This window comes from Macrotis lagotis, chromosome 1 (assembly GCF_037893015.1).
Source record: "Macrotis lagotis isolate mMagLag1 chromosome 1, bilby.v1.9.chrom.fasta, whole genome shotgun sequence".
Lineage (NCBI taxonomy): Eukaryota > Metazoa > Chordata > Mammalia > Peramelemorphia > Peramelidae > Macrotis > Macrotis lagotis.
The window spans coordinates 642,294,825-642,316,255 of NC_133658.1; the positions used below are offsets into that span (position 1 = coordinate 642,294,825).

At 45.8% G+C, this 21,431-nt stretch overlaps 1 protein-coding gene across 23 annotated transcripts in view; it reads left to right on the forward strand.

The window, feature by feature from the left end:
• The first annotated feature begins 6,155 nt into the window (after positions 1-6,155).
• Positions 6,156-21,431, forward strand: part of PHLDB1 (pleckstrin homology like domain family B member 1) — a 65,987-nt gene continuing 50,711 nt past the window's right edge. For 21 of the 23 annotated variants that reach the window (XM_074215183.1, XM_074215186.1, XM_074215187.1 and 18 more), the window contains exons 1-4: positions 6,156-6,233; positions 11,780-11,860; positions 13,659-13,782; positions 15,346-15,516. In XM_074215183.1, coding sequence (XP_074071284.1) covers positions 11,801-11,860; positions 13,659-13,782; positions 15,346-15,516 — 355 coding nt within the window. In that variant the 5' untranslated portion in view covers positions 6,156-6,233; positions 11,780-11,800. Of the gene's footprint in view, positions 6,234-6,919; positions 7,103-10,520; positions 11,035-11,779; positions 11,861-13,658; positions 13,783-15,345; positions 15,517-21,431 lie in introns of those variants that run through there. The other 2 variants (XM_074215185.1, XM_074215184.1) reach the window with 2 other exon arrangements.

A 21,431-nucleotide genomic window follows, 5' to 3' on the forward strand; every position in this document is an offset into this window, starting at 1 on the left:
GTGTCTATTATTTTCCTTGTTTTGTTTATTTTGCATTTGTGAAGGGATGCTCCAAGAAATATCTGAATGGCATTAAAAAAAAAAATTGGTGTTTTACCATAAGCAAAAGTATTTGATAAAGCATGAGAAAATTATGGGGGTTCCTTCTTTGAATTGGTTTAATATGGTAAGTTTATCCAAATTTATGTCTTTTTCTGCACATGCCAAATAGCTACAAATCCAGATAGTCCATTTGAGACTGCACACTGCCTCTCAAGTAGGGTAGGGGCTTAATATTTTTCTTTGAATTCTAAATATTTTAAAAAAATCTTTTTATCTGCCATTTAATGCGAACTTTGCCTTTCAAATAACATCTTGCCATTTCCTTTTATTTAGTCATATTTACAAATGAAGAAATTAAGGCAAACAGGTTTACATGATGAACCAAGGCTCACACAGCTAATTTTTGTCTGAAGCTAGATTTGAACTCACAAAGAGAATTCTGAGTCCAGACCCACTGCTCTTCATTGTGCCACCTAGCTATCTCAAATTCATCTTTAACTTTTTAGTAAATATTACCTATGTGACCATAGGCATCACTTAACCTCTCTGTGCCTCAGTTTCTTCATTTGTAAATAGGAATAATACCTATAATTCCTGCCCCATGAGATTTTTGTGAAGTTCATATAAGAGGGTGTATATTAAGCTATTTGCCATTTTAAGTCACTATGTGTCAGATATTATTATTGAGTGTCCACATCCTTGCTCAGCATTTCAATCAATACATGAATTAAGTGCATGCTCCTCCTTGAACCCTGTGCTGTTGCAGGAAAAACATCAGATAACCAATAATGGTTCAGTACTTGCAAAGCACTTCATATACTTGATCGTGTTTGAAGTCAAAGGAAGTTGAGAATCCAATAGAAATAGCAAATGGTGATCAGCATGGAAGGCAATCAGACTTTAAGTCCAGTTCTCTGATTAAACCTAGTATTTACCTGCTACCACTGACCATCCAGCCTGAGTTATCCGTGTTCTGCCAAAAGCTTCATCTGAACCAGAATTTTGACCATTTTATACTTAAGAAATAATTCAAAAGGGCGGAAAAATTCCTAAAAAGAAATAGAAATTTCTCTGCCAAAAAGGAAAAGAGGTTCACTGTTAGGAGCCTCTTGAACCTCCTAACAGATCCAAGAGGAAACCTTGGCTGTTCTTTCATTACTGGGACCCCCAAAAGAGACCCTTCTCCAAAACCTGGCAGTAAGTACCAACTTCAGTTAAAGCATACTTGATGATCCATTTGCATGGTGAAGATCTACATCCCACAAAAACTTGGATTTAAATTTTTGACAGGGAGGACTTTATGATTCTGCGATTCTGAATCCCAGAAATCTAGTGACTGATAAAGAGTAGGCAGCAGAATTGGATTCTTTCCTGAAGTGACTAAATATGCTCATGATTAAGGGTCATAAACAAAGTTCATTAAGTGAGCATCTCTGCTCAGGAAAAATGAAAAAAGTTTGATACCCTACTTGATAATCTTCATGTTGAGGTTTAGGTTGGACTTATCTGAGGTATCAAACTTGTGTCTGGAACCTGGTTAAAGTGTAATTGAGAAACATGTTACACAATAAAAATACTATGTAAGATAGATAATATTAACTTGTGGATTTCTAGGTCAATATGTTGCCCCCAGGGATTGGTTTTTATTTGAATTTTGTCCCATCCCCCTTGCCTAGATGATGTCTGACTTCTCTGTTCTCCCTACATGAATCACTGAACTTTTTTTTTTAGGTTTTTGCAAGACAAATGGGGTTAAGTGGCTTGCCCAAGGCCACACAGCTAGGTAATTATTAAGTGTCTGAGGCCGGATTTGAACTCAGGTACTCCTGACTCCAGGGCCGGTGCTCTATCCACTGTACCTCCTAGCTGCTCCAACCTCACTGAACTTTTGCAGTAGCTTTTAAATTGGTCTTCCTGCTTCAAGGCTCCATTCTGTCTTCCTCACAAGTGCCAATGATGTTCCTAAAGCATTTGTTCAATCATGTTATTCCAGTGGCCACTTATGATTCTAAGATACAATTCAAAGTTTTCTGTTTGACATTTAAAGCTCTTCACAACCTGATTCCAATTACTTTTCTGGGGTTTATATCTTACAGAGGCAACATAGTTTAATGGATAGGGAAACTCATCTCAAAGTCAGGAAGATTTGGATTCTAGTCCCCCTCCTGACACATACTGGCCATGTGACCCTAGGCAAGACACAATCCCTCATTCCTCTAATCTTCAAAAGCCATGTTACAGAGAAGGTGCTAAGATCTGAATTAGTAGTGATTTCTCACCTGGAAGTCCTTATGTTAAAGAGACTCTTAAATCCACCCTTGTTCTATTAGACATTACTCCTTTTGAAGTATTCCATGTTCTAACCAAAATAGGCTTCCTTACTATTCCTCATACAGAATAGTCTGTCTCCTTTCTCTCTGCCTCTATACACACTTCCTTCTCGTCTTTATTTCTTAGACTTCTAGTTTTCTTCAAAGGTACAGAGCAGGTACCTATTTATTGATAACTGTGATCAATCTCTAGTATTCAGTTCTTTAGCATTCTGAGGGGGGCACACAAAGCTTTCTCCAGTGATTATAATCTCAAGAGTTAAAAGTAAGGTCAGGTCATCTAGTCCAACCTATAACAATATGATTATCTTTAGTGGGATAATAATATTTTTTGCAATTGTTTTGGGCACCTCCTAAAAACTACTAGGATTGTAATCATGGGGCTATTCAGCCTGCAGAGGTAAAGTAGTCCGACCTGACTGCCTACTTTGTTCAACAATCACTGGATCCCTGGTTAAAGAATTACAGCCGGGGTGGCTAGGTGGCGCAGTGGATAGAGCACCGGCCCTGGAGTCAGGAGGACCTGAGTTCAAATTCGGCCTCAGACACTTAATAATTACCTAGCTGTGTGGCCTTGGGCAAGCCACTTAACCCCATTGCCTTGCCAGAAAAAAAATAGTGTATGTACAGCATTTTAAGGTTTGTAATTCACTTTACAAATACTTTATCCTCACAACAACCCTAGGAGGGTAGATCAATTATTATCTCTTGTATAGGTGAGGAAACTAAGACAGACAGAAGTTAAGTGATTTGTCCAGGGTCACCCAACTAGTAGTCTGAAGACAGATTTAAGCTCATTTTACTGAACAGGGCTCTCTCCATTGCACCATCTAGCTACCATCATTTAAATCCTGCTTTTTAATCCGATGCATGTCTACTATGTTCTACACAAGTGGTCATCCAGTCTGTCTAAAGATGTGGTACCTATTACCATGCTCTTCAGAGAATGTGAGTCCTTAGGGAAAAGAAAAGCAAAGAAGCTTTGATATGCTTCTTGTCCATCCTTGTCTAATTTATGAACAAGTCCTAGATGAAAAAGCAGAGGAAATGAAACAGTTCTATTTCCCCTCATTCCTCTTAGCCTCCCAAGTAAATCCCTGTCCTTATTCTGCTCATATAAAGTCTCCACACAAATGCAGAAGGCATGACCTCTGCCTTCCCAGATCCATCCTGCCCTGCTAAGAAGAATTTTGGCCCAAGTGAAGTTAAATTTTGCTGCTATTCCTATGGGCTTTGAGAGACCCTAGACTAGTGTCTGCTTTCTTAGAGCTGCTCAGCAGGGTTTGAAATTCTTCTGAATTGGAGAGAGAGGTTATTTGGAGCAAAAGTCATAGATATCACACCTAATACCAACAATGCCTATGCTGGTAGTGAAAGGATTTAGGGAATTTGAAGCTTCTGATAGAGTCTTTGTATGCATGTAGAGTCTGTCCTGGACCATGGGAGCCATTCCTTTTCAGAGACTAGAATAACAGATTTAAGGGAAGGGAGGTGGGGAAAAGCCAAGGCAGAAGCAAAATTGGTATGGAAAATGACAAACCCACTCCCAACACTCAAAGCCAAGTTGGAGGACCTCCTCCCTCCTTCCCCAAGTCCTTGCCCTCTCCCTGCTTCCGCTTTGGAAAGTCTGAAGCGACTGGAAAAAAACAGTTTTTGCTCCCCTCCCCATCCCACCCCACCCTGAAAAGCAGCTTCTTGCGCAACTATGAGAGTACAGGGTTTGATGGGCTCCAGATGTGGAGGTTGGGATGGAGGATAGCAAGAGGAAGGGAGGGTGTCAAGTCCTCTCAACCCTACAACTGTGGGAACCTGGATCCTGGCCCCAGTGGGAGATGAGAGAGCACATTGCCCAGAGCTTTTGTCATGGGGTCAGTCTGGCTGAGTGGGTGGGAGGGTGGGGAGAGGGGAGCCTGCTGCTAGGCCCTGCCTGAACCCCTACATAAGCTGCTTCTTTGGCCAATTCATTTGTCCCTGAAGCAGCTGGAGGAGACTCCTCCTTGAGCCGCCTCTGCTCTAAGAGAAAGGGTGGAGCAGAGTGGAATTGGGCCATTTGGTATAACACAGGATCCCATGAAGGACCTTAATCTATGTTTTGGTTCCCCTAGCCCCTGTATAATAATATAATAATAATAATAGCTAGCAATTATATGGCATTTTAAGATTTGCAAAGCATTTATTTAAATATCTCATTTTATTCCCCCAATAATCCTGGGAGTGCTATCATTATTCCTATTTTGCAGATGAGGAAATTGAGGCAGGCAAAGGTCCAGGATCACACAATCAGTACATGTCTGAGGAGAGGTTTGAACTGAGGTCTTATTGATTGTTCTCCAATTGGCTTTTCCAATTCAAGCCATTTTTCTGAAGATAATGGCTTTATTGGTAACACAAAGATAGGATATATCAACCTGGTTAGGATGAGTTGAAAGTCCCTTAGCATCTCTGCTAAAGTGAAATTAGGTGGTTTCCTTAAGCCTTCTAGAGAAGAGTCATCCTCCAAAGCCTAGAGTACTTTCAACCTACATAGTTACATAGGCTTTGTCTGTAGCAAAGTCTGCCCAAAAGCACAACCAGCTTGCCAAAGTCAAGAAGTAAGGGTCATGTGGGTTGTGAAAAGCAGTCCCTACATTCCCTTCTCCACATGACTCCCACACTACCCAGTTGGAGTCAGCTGCAGCCCGGGGGGGGGGGGGGGGGGGCTCCCTGCTGGACATTGGCCCTGTTAATAAGTGACCAACAAACCAGTCTCCTATTCTGGGTGTGGGAAGGTATGGGACTGTGAAGGAGTGGTGGTGGTGGTGGTGGTGGTGACCTGTTGGATCAGCAACTGAGTCTGGAGTTTTGGGTTTCCCTCTGTTCTTGTGTAAAGGATAAAGTCTGCCTTTCACTCTCAGACAAGTTGCCTCCATTTAGGGGTCTCAATTTTGGAACCATTTTGTGCATGTCCATAAAAGGCTCCAGAAGAGGAGGGAGATCCCTGGTGGGAAGCAGTACAGAATTTACAGTCTTAAATCCAGGGGTCTGCCCTGAAGGGTTCTGGAGCCTCCCCTAACAGTTACCTTGCAAAGGTGAAATTTAAGTTGAGGATCTACTCTCTCGGGCTAGCATTGGATTTCCCAGGGTAACAGCTCCAGCCAGGTTCAGTTTCTAGACTGCTCTAGGGTTTCCAACCCCACTTTGTTTCCTCACCAAGCCTCTGCAACCCACTTTGGTGTTCTCCCCCAACCTAATCAGGGCTACAACTCTAATCTAGCAGATTTGGTATGGGGCTGCAGCAAGAGAAACCTCTCTAACCCCGCAGATTTGACTGCTCAGAACTGGTCATGAATGAGAATGGGCCAAGGATACCTGAATCCTGGGGTTGTTGATTTGAGGGGAATAATGAGGCCAAGCAAAAGTCTTGCGGGGAGGGGGGGGAATAAATGGTGCTCTATGAAGGGATAGACGATGCAGAACTTTGGGAATGAAATGAGGACAGGTTGGAGTTCTCAATAGATTCTTTTCTGCATCATTATTTAAAACCTGAAGGGAAGGGTGATCTGGGAAAATGGGGGTAGGCCAATCCAGGAGGGGGGAGCCCAGCTGCAGAGAAGAACAAAGCCAACGCTGTACAGCAGAAGGGAGGTGCAGCTGCAGGAAGAGGGGGGCGCCTCAGACTCCAACCCTACAACAAGGACGGCTTTTCTGGCCTGGGGAGGGGGGGGGAAATGAGACTGAGATGGGGGGGGCGGGTCTTGGCCTGCGGGGCGGTCCCGGAATTCTCTCCTCCTCTCAGGGCTCAAGGGGAGAAACAACCGCGTCCAGGAGCTGGAGCTCGAAGCGACCCAGGCAAGAGAAGACACTGCCGCCCTCTCTCCTCAGGTAAGGGCACCCCCTCGTCTCTTATCCTATCTGAGGTTGGGAAGTTGGAAGGGATGGCGACGTGTCGGACTTGGGTTTATGCAGGAGGTAGCCTGGGAAAAGGAGACCTAGAGGTAGAGGAGGTGTTGTTAAAAAGTCCATTCCCCGACCCCTGACCCAGAACCGAGTCTCCCTCGTCTGCAGGGAGGCGCCCCACTCCTCCCACCCTGGCGTCGAGAAAAGCCACCGCCGCCACCCCTGCCAGAGGCGGCCCCCAGCTTCTCCCCCCGCCCCCCAGCCCACCTGGAGGGTGACCGGACCTCGAATAGGCACCCCCTTCTCGCCCTCCCTCCATCTTTACTGCCCTATACTGAGGACTGGCTTCTAGGGAGGGGGCCAGAGGCTAGAATGGGACGCCTTAACTCTAAGGCTTGGTGTCCGGGACTGGCCAGGAAAGGAAGTTGGGGTGTGGGAAGACAGTAGAGGAGGCGGGATTCGGGGACAACCACTTCTCTTTCCTAGCTGGCTCATCCTCCTACGCGGCCAATGACTGGGCTGGGGGGGGGGGGCGCAGGCATCCCAGGAATTGGGATGGAACTCGGGAGGGGGACTCCTCCAGGGCTTTCCCCGAAGCCCGACGGCTCGGCTCCTGCAGTGGCACCCGGTTGTCCCGGGCAGTCCAGGAGGGGGAGAGGGGAGAGCTCGGAGCCGGGGTGGAGGCTGCGCTGCAGCGGGAGGCCCGGGACGCTGGTGTTTTTCCGTGTCCTTTGGGAAGCCGATCTGAGCTTTCTGGACGTCCTCCCGCCGACGCCCCAATCCTGGGGTCACTCGGGAGGCAGAGCTGTAGGGACCGGGGCCCAGGGCTTTCTTAAGCCGAGGATGCCCACTGAGTGAGTCCTGGGTTCAGATCCCACCCGGGTCCTTCCTTGGGGCTGGTGAAGTAGGGGGGCCAAACCGAGCCAGCCAGGGTTTCCCCGGGAGACGGAGAGGGAGGCGGGGAGGGACCTTGGGACTGTCGAGGGCCTTTTCTAGGGGCCGCCCCGCCCCAGGGAGACCCTCGGAACGAGACGGCGCGGGGTGAAGCCGGGCGGGGGCTAGGCTTGCAGCCGACCCCACCCTGCCCAGGGCCGCGGGGTAACGCCGGGCAGGGCCGGGGGGCGTCGGGGCCGGCCCGCCTTGCTCTGACAAGCCCGGCCCCTCGCACCCCCCACCCGACGGGCGAGGCAGAGCGGACCGCCGCCCCCCCCCACCTCTCCCCGGCCTCGGCCTCCCCCTCCTCCGGACGGAGGCCGGCTCGGGCGGGCGGCCCGGGGGCGTGTGGCCCGCCCCCTCCCCCGGCTGCCCCCCGGCCCAGCAAGCGGCGCCTTCTCCGCAGCCCGCGGCCGGGCCGAAGAAAGGGCTCTTGTCCGGAGCGGGAGGCCGGGGCGGGGCGGGGCGGCCGGGGCCCAACACAGCCGCCTTGTCCCGGCCCGGAGCGGGGCGGGGGGCAGCCCCCGGCCCCGCAGAGAGAGGCAGGGCCGGGGGGGGGGGGGGCGCGGGGCGCAGAGCCTCCCGTCCAGCCCCCCGGGAGCCCCCGCTGGACCGAGCCCAGACTCCTCCCGCCTCCCCCTCCAAGCCCGGGCGCGGGCTCCGCCCGCCCCGTCTCCTGCTCCAGGACCGCGGCTCCTTCCCGCCGCCCCTCGCTCGCTCTCGCTACCCCCGTCTCGGGGGGAGCCCCGCCGCCCCGGCCCCGGGCCGGGCGCCCCAGCCAGGCTCTCCTCCTCAGGCCGGTCCGGAGTCCTGGAGGCCCCGGCCCCCGCCCCCCCAGGCCTCAGACTCCTTCCCCGGCCCCGGGCCGGTCCTCGGCCTCGGGAGCGGATGGGGAGCCCGGAGCGCTGGCCAGGCCGCAGCCAGCGGGGCCAGCTCAGGCCGCCCGGGCCGGGCCGGAGCGGGGCCGCTCGCCTCGGGGAAAGGCCGGGAAACTACGGGAAGGAGGGGAGTTTGGAGAGGAGAGCAGGCGCCGGGGTCACACACGTCCGAGCCGGCCATCGGGCCCAAGAACAATGAGGGAGAAGCACCTGGGTCTCTCCCCGATTGTGGCCTCTCTGCTTATGGCCCTTCTTTCTTTTCCTCTCTTCCTCTCTTTTTTCTTTTTCGTTCTTTCTTCCTCTTTTCCCTCTTTCTTTCTTTCTTTATTTCCCTTTTTCTTTCTTTCTCTTTCTTTCTTTCTTTCTTTCTTTCTTTCTTTCTTTCTTTCTTTCTTTCTTTCTTTCTTTCTTTCTTTCTTTCTTTCTTTCGTCTTTGATTTACACCCCTGACCTGAAGAATTAATGCCTTTTATTTTTAACTTAAGCTTGATCATCCTATGTCTGACTGTTCCATCCTGTGCTTCCTCCTTCTTTTTTCCATCCCACCTCCCATACAACCCTTCCACTTTCTCTTGGGGAGGAGAGAATACTGGGGACTCCAAGGCGTGAAGGTTGAGTTGTCTCCGGTTCCATAAAGCACCTTCTTCAGGACCCCATTGGAGGAAAAAGGGGGGAAACAGGCTGACCTGGATGGGGATGGTTGAATCAGAATCCTCAAAGGCTCCTGGCTGGAGTTGCCAACTGGTACCTATATACACCATAGTGCTTATGTTCCCCTACCATATCCAGGCCAGCCAGGTTTTAAAATGATCAAGGTGGGCCACTGAAACCATTTCAATGTCTGTAGGTAAGGTCTTTCTGTGCTCTTGTACTTCAGAGTTCACCCAGGTCACACTGTACTTTGTATTCTCCAAATTAATAACTGAAAATAGCTAACCTGAGGCCAAAGAGAGTACTAGTTGCTTGTGTTGGAAATTTGTGGATCAGGCTGAGGTGCTCAGGGTTCCCCAAGGGAGCTGCCCAATCTAGGGGCGAGAAGCAGCTATAAGCAAGGGTCTGTCAGTCTGTCTCTCTCTCTCTTTCATACACACACACACACACACACAGACACTCTCTCTCTCTCTCTCTCTCTCTCTCTCTCTCTCTCTCTCTCTCACTCACTCACTCACTCACCCACTCTTCTACGGAGCCTGGGTTACACCACAAGGACCTTTTTTTGGCTGTGGGACTTAGCTGTACTTCCCAGAAAGGCCTTAGAAGGAGGGTGGGGCAGGTAATTACAGCCCTCCAGGCTCCAGTTGGACTCACTAGGATGGGTCAGGAGCTGTGGCACTCTCCTAAAGGGTGTCAGTCAGCAGGGGGCATCCTCAGGTCCCTTGGGCTAAACTCTCCAAGCAAGGGTAAATGAGAGTTCTGGAGAGAAGTTTAGCGCTGCCATCCCAATCTACTGAGGCTACTTTGAAGTGAAGAGAACAGCTCTCATCATAAGGAGTGCAGTTCATCTAGTTTCTCTTCCTACTTCTAGGGGATTCCATGTCTCAGGATTCATCTGCCTCTGAGTCACAGCATCATCTCCCAAATTCCCCTCTTCTCACTACTTTATCTTATTCTAACTCTCTCTGTACTCTGTCACTTCTTATCTCTCTCTCTCCTTGATACTTCTCTTTATCCCTGTCTTTCCTCTCCCTTTATCTTTCTCCATCATCATTACCATCTCTGGGTGAAACTTTTTCCACTCACCTCTTTACCTTTAATTTCATTTCTATCCCTTCTACTCTACCTATCTAGTCCATTACCTTTTGGGGGATTCCCCCTCTATCTATACACAGAACAGCAACTCCCCACAGGGAATATCTGAGGATTTGAAGTCACCGACTGCCTGAGGCTATGCTTCAGAGAGAGAGGGAACCACCCCCACCCCCCAGTCCCCGGAAACTGGTCAATAGCCTGGTATCTGAAGGTTGTGCCCAGTCTGCCTGAAGCTCTTATACTTGCTCTCTCTCTAGCATTTTTGTTCAGGGCTGCATCCTAGGGCCAGTTTCAGACTCTTTCCCTCCAGCTTGGGTGGAAACGGTGACGTTGCAGTTCTAGCCCGGAAGGGTGGGAGCCAGGAGGGTAAAATTAGCAACACCCCTGGCTTAGCCCTTTAGGCCCCCATGCCAGAGTCTGAGGCTGAACTCCTCCTGGCTCCTGCTGCTGCTTCCTCTCCAAATTGGCTGATTGTTGGCTAGAGGGGAAAGAGAGTTAGAGGCACTGATCTGGTTTCCCCAACTTCCCCTTCCTCTCTCTTTCACCTCTAACTTTTCTCAAAAACATCAAACGAGGAATTTTTTTTTTGCATTTCAGATTGTTTAAGGAACATACAAATAAGCCCAGATGTGAGTCCCATCAGTATATGTGTGTGTGTGTATATATATATATATATATATATATATGTATATATGTTTGTACACAGCTCTGGTCCCTGATAAATATGTGTATGGAAGAGAAAAGCATCTATCTTTTATTCTGGAGAGAACACAATATGATGATTGGCTATACCCAGGAAACTCTCAGTCTCTTACTGCATTTATATGACTCCTATGTCAACTAATCAATTTATATATTTGGTCGCAATAATCCAGGCTCTCCCCACTGAGTTTAGTTGCTGGGCATGGGGGAAGGATTGAAAGGATTGGATGTAAGTAAGATGATTTTTTTGAGAGGCTAGATTTTTTTTTTGTAGGAGCTGGACAAGATAATGTTTATTAGTAGTCAGGGAAAACTAATAGTTGCTGTTATGTCCCCTTTAAGAAAATAGATCCTCCTGAGACCCCTGGGAGAGGAGACAAAGAAACAGAAGGAGGGAGGGGCTGGGAGAGGGAGGGAAAGCCTCCCTTCCTGACACAGCCTTAGCTGCAGCCACCCACCTGTGTATTTGGAGCAGCTACCAGTGTATTTGGAATGAGTCTCTATAGATTCCTGCACTCAGAAAGGTATAGTTCCCTTGGAAGAGACTTTCTACACTTCTATTGTTGTTGTTCAGTTGTGTCTGATTCTTTGTGAACCCACTTGGGGTTTTCTTGGCAAAGACACTGGAGTGGTTTGCCATTTCCTTCTCCACCTGATTTTACAGAAGACAAAACTGAGGCAAACAGGGGTAAGTGACTTGTCCAGAATCATCCTGCTAGTAAGTGTCTGAGGCCAGATTTGAATTCAGAGATGAGTCTTTCTGAATCCAGGCTTGGTGCTCAATCCACTAGGCCACTTAGTTGTCCCAACATATCCATCCCAAGCTCTAATTATTTGAAGATCTGGGCACTCCAGGTTGCCAAGAGAAGAACTCTAGGTTACCAGTGGGCCCTGGTACTGTTCATTCTTGAATTTGGGATCAAGAAAGAGAGACACAGATCAAGGATAGCACACCGAGGAGAAAGAGTATCCTGGTGTGATGTTCATATGCCAACACGAGTACCCTGACTGATGATGAAGAAAACTTAACTTAGGGGTAGTTAATGATCATCAGCTGGAGAACTGGCAGTGCTACTGTGTTCTTTCCCACTAGGCTTCTCTTTGCCTCTGCTTTTCTACAGGGGTAAAGATACAAGTAACAGCTTCTTGAGCTGAGATGTCCTGAGATTCTTGCCTGGTGTTGCACACAGATGTAGTCCAAACTATCTGATGCTTGACCTTCACCCTACTGGCACCTTCAGCCTAACCTCTCCTTTTCTATGCCCCTAGGAATTCTGGAAACACAGGACCATGGATCCTTTCAACAGAAATACAGTGGGCTCTGGAAGAAAGATCCAAGCCAGAGTTCAGGTGAGTTGTTTACCAAGTGGAATTTGGGGGCAGAAGTAGATTCTGGAGTGGGTAGACTGAGGGATAAGTCTGACTATTTGCAAGAATTAGGTCTTCTGTGACCACCAGATTTCTGGACTGGAAAGAAAGGGCCGGTGGTTAGAGTTGGGGGAGAGATAGTGAATCTGCCTTCTTGCTCCAAGCCTCAAAATCCTATTAAGAGCTTGCTCTTCAATCTAATCTGGTTAAGAGGTTCACCCATAGAATATCTACAGAATAGTTTTGGAGCTCATTTACATCTAGGAATTGTTGAAAGACATTTTGTGCTGAAGAGACTTTTCTCCTCTTCTCCCCTTATTACCCCCACACACACATACACATTTACCTTGCTATACCACGTAGGTCCAGTTTAATTCAATAAGCATTTCTTAAATACCTACTATGTTCAAGTAATTGGAAATATAAAGAAACAAAAAGCACCTTCCCTCAAGGAATTTATAATCTCCTGAAAGCAGACTTGAGGAACTTTCTTTACCAACATCAACCCTATTCTTTAGCTTGGAGTCTTGTGCTGGTACACTGGGAGGTTAGATGACACAGCAAGTACCAATGAACATTTATAAAGTGCCACCTGTTTGTCAGGTCCTCTGCTAGGTTCTGGTGACAAAGACAAATGTGACAGTGAATCAGTCTCTGACTTCCAGAAGAAGGAGGGGATAATAATTGTACATATCAGTATAGAGAATATTTCTTAGAGACTGAACTGGAATCTAAGTCTTCATGATTCTGAAGCTAGCCCTTTTTTTCACTACTCTAAATTCAAATAATAATAATAATAATAATATAATAATAATAACTCATTTGATATAACACTTTATAGTTCACAAAGTATTTTCCTCACAGGTAGAAAAGCATAGCGAACACTAATATAATGCGAGTTTAAATTTATATAGAGCAGCTAGGTGGTACAGTGGACAGAATCCTGGCCTGAAGTCAGTAGGCTTCATTTACTTGTGTTCAAATTTGAAGAGACTTATTAGCTATGTGACTCTGGATAAGTCACTTAATCCTGTTTGCCTTAGTTCCCTCATTTATAAAATGAGCTAGAGAAGGAAATGGCAAACTACTCAAGTATCTTTGCCAAGAAAACCCTCAAATCAGACCGGATTGAAAAATGACACAATTCAGCTAAATATGCATAGTTCTATAAGGTTTGCATGACTCATCTCATTTGACTCTCACAGCAACCTGATAAGATAGGTAGTATCAGTTAATGTCCTGTCTCCCCAAATCTCTTCTTTGAGTCAGAGGATGCTTTAGTGTCGGGTATACAGTGGTCACTTAATAAATGTTGATTGACTGGCTGATTGATTAAAGTGTAAGTGACTTTCCTAAGAAAGTTCATAAATATCAGAGATGTGGGATTAAAATTTGTCTGACTTATGATCCTATGATTCGAGGTCTGTGTATACTCCATTAGAAGCAATTGGTCTTGAACTTGGTCCCTTCCAACCTTCCCTGGGGCTTTTCTCATTCCTAATCTCCTCCACATAGGTGTCTGGCTCCCTAAATATCTCTACCTTACTGAACCAAGAGGAGACAAGTCAGCTGAAACAAAGAGAAAGCTGATGGAACAGACAGTGGGATAGATTAATTATTTAAGGAAGGAGGAAGGAGGCAGGAAAGAATGTTATTTGTTTTTTTAGGTTAGGGGAGAATGTTATTTGGATGTTGAAGGGTAGATGGGCAAGGTAGTAAGAACTCAGACTCAGGTTTGTTTTCTCAACCTTGTTGTCCTAATGGTGCTCCTTCTTCCCAGAATGGGCCCCTGGATTTAATTGAGACGGGCAAAGGGCTGAAGGTGCAGACGGACAAGCCACACCTGGTGAGCCTGGGCAGTGGGCGGCTGAGCACTGCTATCACTCTTCTGCCTCTGGAGGAAGGTGAGTCAGGAGAAGGCATCAGTGCCAAGTTATCCCACAAACCACCTCTCAGAATTATAACTGTTTCAGGGTCTAGGAACTTCTGCAGGAAAATAGGTACCCTTCCCATCACCAAGAAATGAAGAATAATGTAATGGTGCACCCCCCTCCCACGCCTGCTGGGAAACATGGGAATGATGCATTCCATTCCCACCAGGTCATCTCCTTGGCTAATATCCTTTCCCCCAGCCTCCTGTCCTCTGATAGAAATAATCTAGTTCTCTGATGGCTATGATTAAAAATCAAATTAGACTGTAGAGATACAGCAGAGAAGCAAGAACCCATTGGTCCTTGGTTAGAAGCCTTGGCGGGGGGGGGGGGGGGGGGGGGGGTGTAAGGATGGGAGAGCTCCTATCCTTGGAGTCTCCAGAGAAAGTGGAGTCAGGATGAATTCGAGGCAGCCTCCTAAGAAGAGGCCCTGGCAGAGCATCTCTTTTGCTCTCTAGCTGGGTCCCTCCCTTCTCTCTTCCTCCTCCTCTCTCCTTCCTGATCTGCACTTGTTGCCTGGGTGATCCTACATTCCCGGCATTCTCCAAATACCAGCCCCAGGGGCTCTGTTAGGGGTGGGGTGTGGGGAAGCTGTGTAGGTGTGCAGAAACTGTGAGGGGGAGATGATGGGTCTGAGGAGGGAGTAAATGAAAAAAGAAAGAGGGGAATGACAAAGGTATAAGATGGCAGAAAAGAATTAGGTAAAGAAGGAAAGAACAAAGTGAAATAGGAGTTTGTGCAAAGAAGTACAAAAAAGACTGGAGCCTGTTTAGAGGGGAGGGGGAAAGGTCTAGAAAGGGGTGGGAGGATGGAAGGCCTGGGGAAGGAGAATGAACAGGAATCTGTCTGAAGGGAAAGTTGTCTATTTCTACATCTTCCTCCAGCCCCAGATTGCTGCTTTTTATGGTGCTTCTATCTGGGCCTTCCTTTCCTTCCCTAATCCAGGTTGGTATCTCCCCTTCTGAGGATGCTTGTGAGTTATGTTCAAAAAATGTGGGCATATTATGCCCAACAAATGGGGGAAGGGAAGATTAGGGAAAGTGTGGGCATTTTTCTACTATTGCTTCTCTTTCCTTTTAGAGTAGGAAGTAGAAAGGCATATAGTACCAGTTCTGGGTCTCTTTGCTATTTCTTTTTTTTTTTTTTTTTGCAAGGCAAGTGGGGTTAAGTGGCTTGCCTAAGGCCACACAGCTAGGCAATTATTAAGTGTCTGAGAGCAGATTTGAACCCAGGTACTCCTGACTCCAAGGCCAGTGCTTTATCCACTGCGCCACCTAGCCGCCCCGAATGTCTTTTTTTTCTTTTTTTTTTTTTTTAGGTTTTTGCAAGGCAAATGGGGTTAAGTGGCTTGTCCAAGGCCACACAGCTAGGTAATTATTAAGTGTCTGAGGCCAGATCTGAACTCAGGTACTCCTGATTCCATGGCCGGTGCTCTATCTGTTGCACCACCTAGCCGCCCCCCTTTGCTATTTCTTTGCTATATCTTTGGGCAAACACCACTAAAACTCTTTCTTATTCCCTTCTCATCTTCCCTAGGACGGACAGTGATTGGCTCTGCTGCCAAGGATATCTCATTACAGGGTCCTGGCCTAGCACCTGAACACTGCTACATTGAGAACCTACGAGGGACCCTCACCCTATACCCCTGTGGCAATGCATGCACCATTGATGGGCTCCCCATTCACCAGCCCACCCGCCTCACCCAGGGTAAGGCCCTGGATATTTCTAAATCTGCTGATTGATTGATTGAGAGGGGTTGAGGTAGGGGGCTAAAAGATAGGTTTTAATAGGATTGAAATTCAGGTGCTGGTAAAATCCTAGCCTTATTTTTGTCATGGAAACTACTTGGGGGTGGGACTTTCTGGTGGGATATTCTAGAGGATTCTTGGTAAAGCTCTATCTCACTGGAGGATATTCAGGGTTGGAGGGGGGAAACCCTCTATCTACTCCTAACCCCAGCTTCTTTGCCTATTACTACTACTAATAATTGTATTGATAGCAGTGATAACAATAACTGGAATTGTATTAGCCTCTTCAAAGTTACAAATTGTTTTCACAAACATTCTCTTTTGACCCTAACAAGCCTTATGTGAGAGTGGTAATAATAACAGCTAGTTTTGATATACAACTTGTATTTCGCAAAATACTCTCTATATATTATTTCATTTGTATCTCACAACCCCATGAAACAGGCATTCCTTTTTACAAATTAGGAAGGTGAGGCTTAACATTACCTGAGTTGCTCAAAATCAACATAGTAATTGTTAGAAGTGGGAGTGCTTCTTGACTCAAGGTCCAGTATAAAATCACCATGTGATGCCAAAAGTGCCACTGGGATTAACCCCATTTTATAGCTGAGGGAAATTGAGGCTGAGAAATAGAGAAAATGATTTATACAAAGTCACATAGCTGGTAAGTGGAAGAATCAGAAGTAGGACTTAGATTTTCTAACTCCAAGTCAAATGCCTGTTCCCACTCTTGATTTCAGCCATCTCTCTTCTCTTGGTCATCCCATTGCCCCTGGCAAGGGTTGGGATTACATCATTAGTGTCAGAGGGCACTGGAGAAGGTGGCGTGACAACTGCAAAAGGCATCAGCTGGAGCAGTTAGGAATGGGAACAATGATGGTGTTTGTGTGAGAATAAGAAGGAACTAAGCACCATTGGGAGCTGTTCTCCCAGAGCCTGGGTTTCTGGGCATATCTCTGTGGAGAGGAAAGGAGAGGATAAGATCTCCTGGCAAAGCAGGAGCCAGAGTCTGGTGGTACCGGTTACCAAAACAACAAGGGGGGAAATGGGAAAGATAGTCTCTCATCCTGTAACAATATCTGTAACAATACCGTAGCGCCAACAGTAGCATCCTGGTTGCCACAGGGACCAGCACCACTTTCTCTGTTTCCTACAGCAACAGAGTATCCATAGTAGAATAAAATGTTTGGTAACATTGAAAACAGAACCCCCTGATTTCTAGTTACTAAGGTGGGCGAGGGTTTTTCCTTGATTTTGCTGTTTATACAGATTTTGGTTGCTGTGGAAACAGGGAATCCAGTCTCATTTTTTCCCCTTTGGCCAGCATGAAAGGAAAAAAAGCAGATTAAGGGGAGTTGTGGGTGGGGATGGAGACTCAGAATCAGACTCTGTGAAGGAGAGGTTGGGATGACAAAATCATCTGGGTTCTCTCAGTGTCTGGTGGAGCTGGTGTAGAAGGCACTCTCTACACGCTTTTTGACCATTTTCCCCTTTTCTTGAATTCCTGACTATCTTCTAATCCAGAGCCTCTGATCAGCTCTTCCCTTCCACGAGTAGTCAGAGAGCTAGATTCAGAGTAGAAACTCTGATACTAACTAGTTATATAGCTTGTGCAAATTCTCCAGTAAAGCTCCCTGGGACTCAATTTTTCTAATTGTAAAATCAGATGATAATAATAATAATACTTGCATTCCTTATCTCACAGTGATTTATAGAAAGATTTACATAAATGGGGGCAGCTAGGTGGCTCAATGGATAGATCACCGGCCCTGGAGTCAGGAGTACTTGAGTTCAAATCCAGCCTCAGACACTTAATAATTGCCTAGCTGTGTGGCCTTGGGCAAGCCACTTAACCCCATTGCCTTGCAAAAAAAAAAAACCCTAAAAAAAAGAAAAAGAAAAAAAGATTTGTGTAAATGTAGATTATTGCTATTGAAAGCAATCGTTTTATCTCTATATACTTGGCCTAGCAGAGTGCCTGGCACATTTTAGGTGATTAATAAATGCTTGGTGATTAAGTAGTTTGATTCATTGATATTAGTCATTGATGCCCTGTAGAAGTCAGCAGTTTCCCCTAGTTCCCATCTAGCCTTCCTTCTCACTTGATAGTGCAAGTGGCTCTGATGCCTCTTCCCACTTTCTCCTACCTGTGCTGAAGTTGAATTAACCTATTCTTGCCTCATGACTATCAGAATGACTTTGGGAAAGGCTTTGACCTTTGGGGGATATCAGGGTATCCAAATAAAGCAGACAATGTAATATAGTAGAAATTGCCCTGGATTTAGAATCAGAAAAGCTGATTTTGAACCAGCTCTGCTATTTACTGCCTGTATGACCTTGGAAAGACCACTTCCTTGCTGGGCCTCAATTTCCTCATCTGTGAGATAAAGGGGTGGACTAGATGTTCTTTAATAGAGCCATTTCCAATTCTAAAATTCTATGATATTTGGACATATTTCTGGTCAGTTTTAGACAGAGCATCTTCCCCTACCCCTTGCCAAGAAACTGGTAGGGAGAGTTGGCAGAAAAGAAATAAGGAGCTGAAGCAGAAATTCAAGGAATCATCAATGTTGGTCTAATTCTAGCTTTTCCCTACCAATTCATATACTTGCATATATATGTATGTGTATATATATATATGTATATATATATATATATATACATATATATATATATGAGCATGTTTTACATACATGATAAGAGTAGAGTCAAAGAACTGAGGGTCTCTAAATGCTTCTCCTTTACAATGCACCCATTAACTTGATGAGGAGTGGGAGGGTCTGGAGCCAATGCTGGCCTGTCCTTAAGAATTTCCTGTGCTTCTAATGACTCCTTTTCCCCCCCCCTTTCTATAGCCACCATGTGTTTCCACCCACCTTTCCCTGTCTTCCGCTCTCTCCTGGGTCTTACCGAAGGACAGGGACCAGAACCATACCCCCAGTCTCTTTTTCCTTGAAGCCCACACCCCCCTCCTGGCTTCCTTGTCTGGACTGGTCTCTCTTAGGGGTTTGGCAGTCTAGGGAGCAAGTTGTATGTGTGTGGGGGGGTGTTCAGAGAGACACAAAGGAGCCGGTGTTCTACATCCTGTCTCCTCCCCCTCCCTGGGGCTTGGGAGCTCAGGGTTTGCCTTGTTTCATCTCTAGAGCAAGGCACCAGCCCCCTCATGCTCACTCCCCTCACTCCCCCTTATTGCTGGCCTAGCTCCGGACATTCTTTAGAGTTCATCTCCCTGGAGACTGAGTGGTTCAGATGTACATGTGGTATCTCTGTGTGTTTGTGTATTTTAGTATGTGTTTACAGATCTCAGTATGTGTGCATCTGTGTGAGTTTGGGGATCATCTCTGTGTTTGCATAGCTATCTGTCTTTTGGCACATATATATTAGGGTATCTGCTTATTTGCTATATTAGTTATATTTATATTATATTTTATATATATATTTTTTCATATATTATTGTTGTTTAGTCATGCCCTGATTCTATGTGACCTCATGGACTTTTGTCCATGGGTTTTTCTTAGCAAATATACTAGAGTGGTTGACCACCTCCTTCTCCAATGTGTTCCCATTTTACAGATGAACTGAGGCAATTGGGGTTAAGTGACTTGTCCAGGGTCACATTGCTAGTAAATGGCCGAGGCCAGATTAGAAGTCCTGACCCCAAGCCTGATTCTCTGTCCACCTAGATGTCCCATATACAAACATACATACATACATACATACATACATACATACTTCTTTTCTGTCCAAACCTGTAAGATATGTCATTAGTATAGGAGATATTCTTGTATGGACACTCTTTTCATGAATACAAATCAACAACTCATCTGAAACTTCTAGTCTAAGAGAATTGCCTAGAAGCAATAAGTGTTTAAATGATTCGTCTTTGATCACACAGCTAGTTTTTGTCAGAGGTAGGGCTTCAACATATCTACCTCTCTGGGAACCATATGTTGCTGTACACATTCTTGAAGCATGTGAACTTGAATTTTAGGAGATTCTTACTTAAATGTATATTTATGTATTTTGCCTAATCTATCAATGTACCTATGAATGAATGTATATAGTAATAAGAAAGGTTCATAAGTAAATGTATAAAATAGTCATAATAATTAGGGCAGCTAGATGGCGCAGCGGATAGATCACTGGCCTTGGAGACAGGAGGATGGGAATTCGAATTTAAATTCAGACATTTTACACTAACTTTGTAAACTTGGGCGAGTCACTAAACCCTACCACCCTTCTTACTTCACATCCTGGGCCATCTCCAGTTGTCCTGATTTATATCTGGCCACTGGACCCAGAAGACTCTGGAGGAGTAAGTGGGGCTGGTGACTTAGCACAGCACCCCCTCACTCAAATCTAATTCAAGTGCTGGTCAGTACATCACCTTCCTGATGTGTCATGGTTTTTTCCAAGAATGAAGGACAAAAAAAAACACCCCCCAAAACCAAACATTAATAATAATAGTAACTAAAATTTCTAAGTGCTTAAGGCTTTATAATGCACGTTGCTTATAATAACCTTGTGAGGTAGAGAGTGAAAATATTTATTATCTCCATTTTATATTGCTTACATGTAAGCAAATAAATTTATCCACAGTCACTTCGCTAGTAAATGTCTGAAGGAAGATTTGAACTCAAGTCACCTGATTCCAAGTCTATCCCTTTTTTCTTTATCATGTTGCCTTCCCTAGGCACTCTCTTCTAATCCAAGCCTCCATCAGGTACCCCAGCCATCCCCATAGAAAGGAAGAGGCCTCCCATCTCTAACTGGACCATGTCCTCAGTACCTCATTTTGGGCATCCAGCCCAGCAGTGATGACAGTGACAGTTTCCTCAGACAGGCACACTCCTATGCAAGAAGGAGGATAGAAGCAGATGTCAATTTTATCCTAGCATGGTGAGGAAGAGACTATAAATGAGAGACATGAGAAGTTCCTAGTTCTCCTTCCACCCTTTTTTGGATACTTTAGTACCTCCTACTCTGACCTCTTTGTTCAGAGCAAGGGCTAGAGGAAGCAAAACAATTTAGAAGGCTAGGCATCTATCTGGGACCAGGACATTCCATTTCCTGGGACCATAGGGATTGACCACATGAAAGAACCTTATGGCTTTGGTGAAGGTATCAAAAAGCCACATTACTAAAGACTCAGGATGTCAAAATAGAGGGTCCCTCATCCCCTTCTTTCAGGAGAGGTTACTCTCATTTTCCTTTCCACTCAGTGACACCACTCTAGATGGGCAGTGGTTTATGCCAAAGCAAGCAAAGGGATTATTGAGTCTTATTTCTGTCTAGCTCTGAGATCCAGGAGGACATCCTTTACTTCCTCAGTAATTTAGAGTGACTCAGAGGAACAAGCTGGGTCCACAACCCAGGGATCAGTGGAATGCAGCTGTCATCTGCTAAAGTAATCTTTGAGAGGCAACATATTACATTGGAAAGAATATTGGACCTAAATTCAGACAACCTCAGTTCAAATCTCAGCTCAGCCATTTTCTTTTAGGAAAGTACTGAGCCTCAGTTTTCTCATCTATAGAATGAAGTGGTTGAACTACAATTCTATGAGATTCCCTCTGGGAAGTAAAAAAGAAGCCTCATCTCTTTCCTATGAGACTGGGAAAAAACATAGAGAAAAGAGGAGGTGGTGAAACTTTCCCTCCCTTACGTGGCCTTCTGTCATATTTCACACTGGCAAGCATTCTCTTGTGTTGGTCTGTATCTGTCCAGCTTGCTGTCATAGTTTCCAGATGAGTGAATCATTCTTCCTGCTGAGATTTCTTTATTTAAAAAAAAAAAAGGCTTTCCTCACTTTGCATCTGAAATCCTTGGTTCCTGTCAGAAGAGGAGAAACAGCTAAAAGGAGGGGGCTCAATG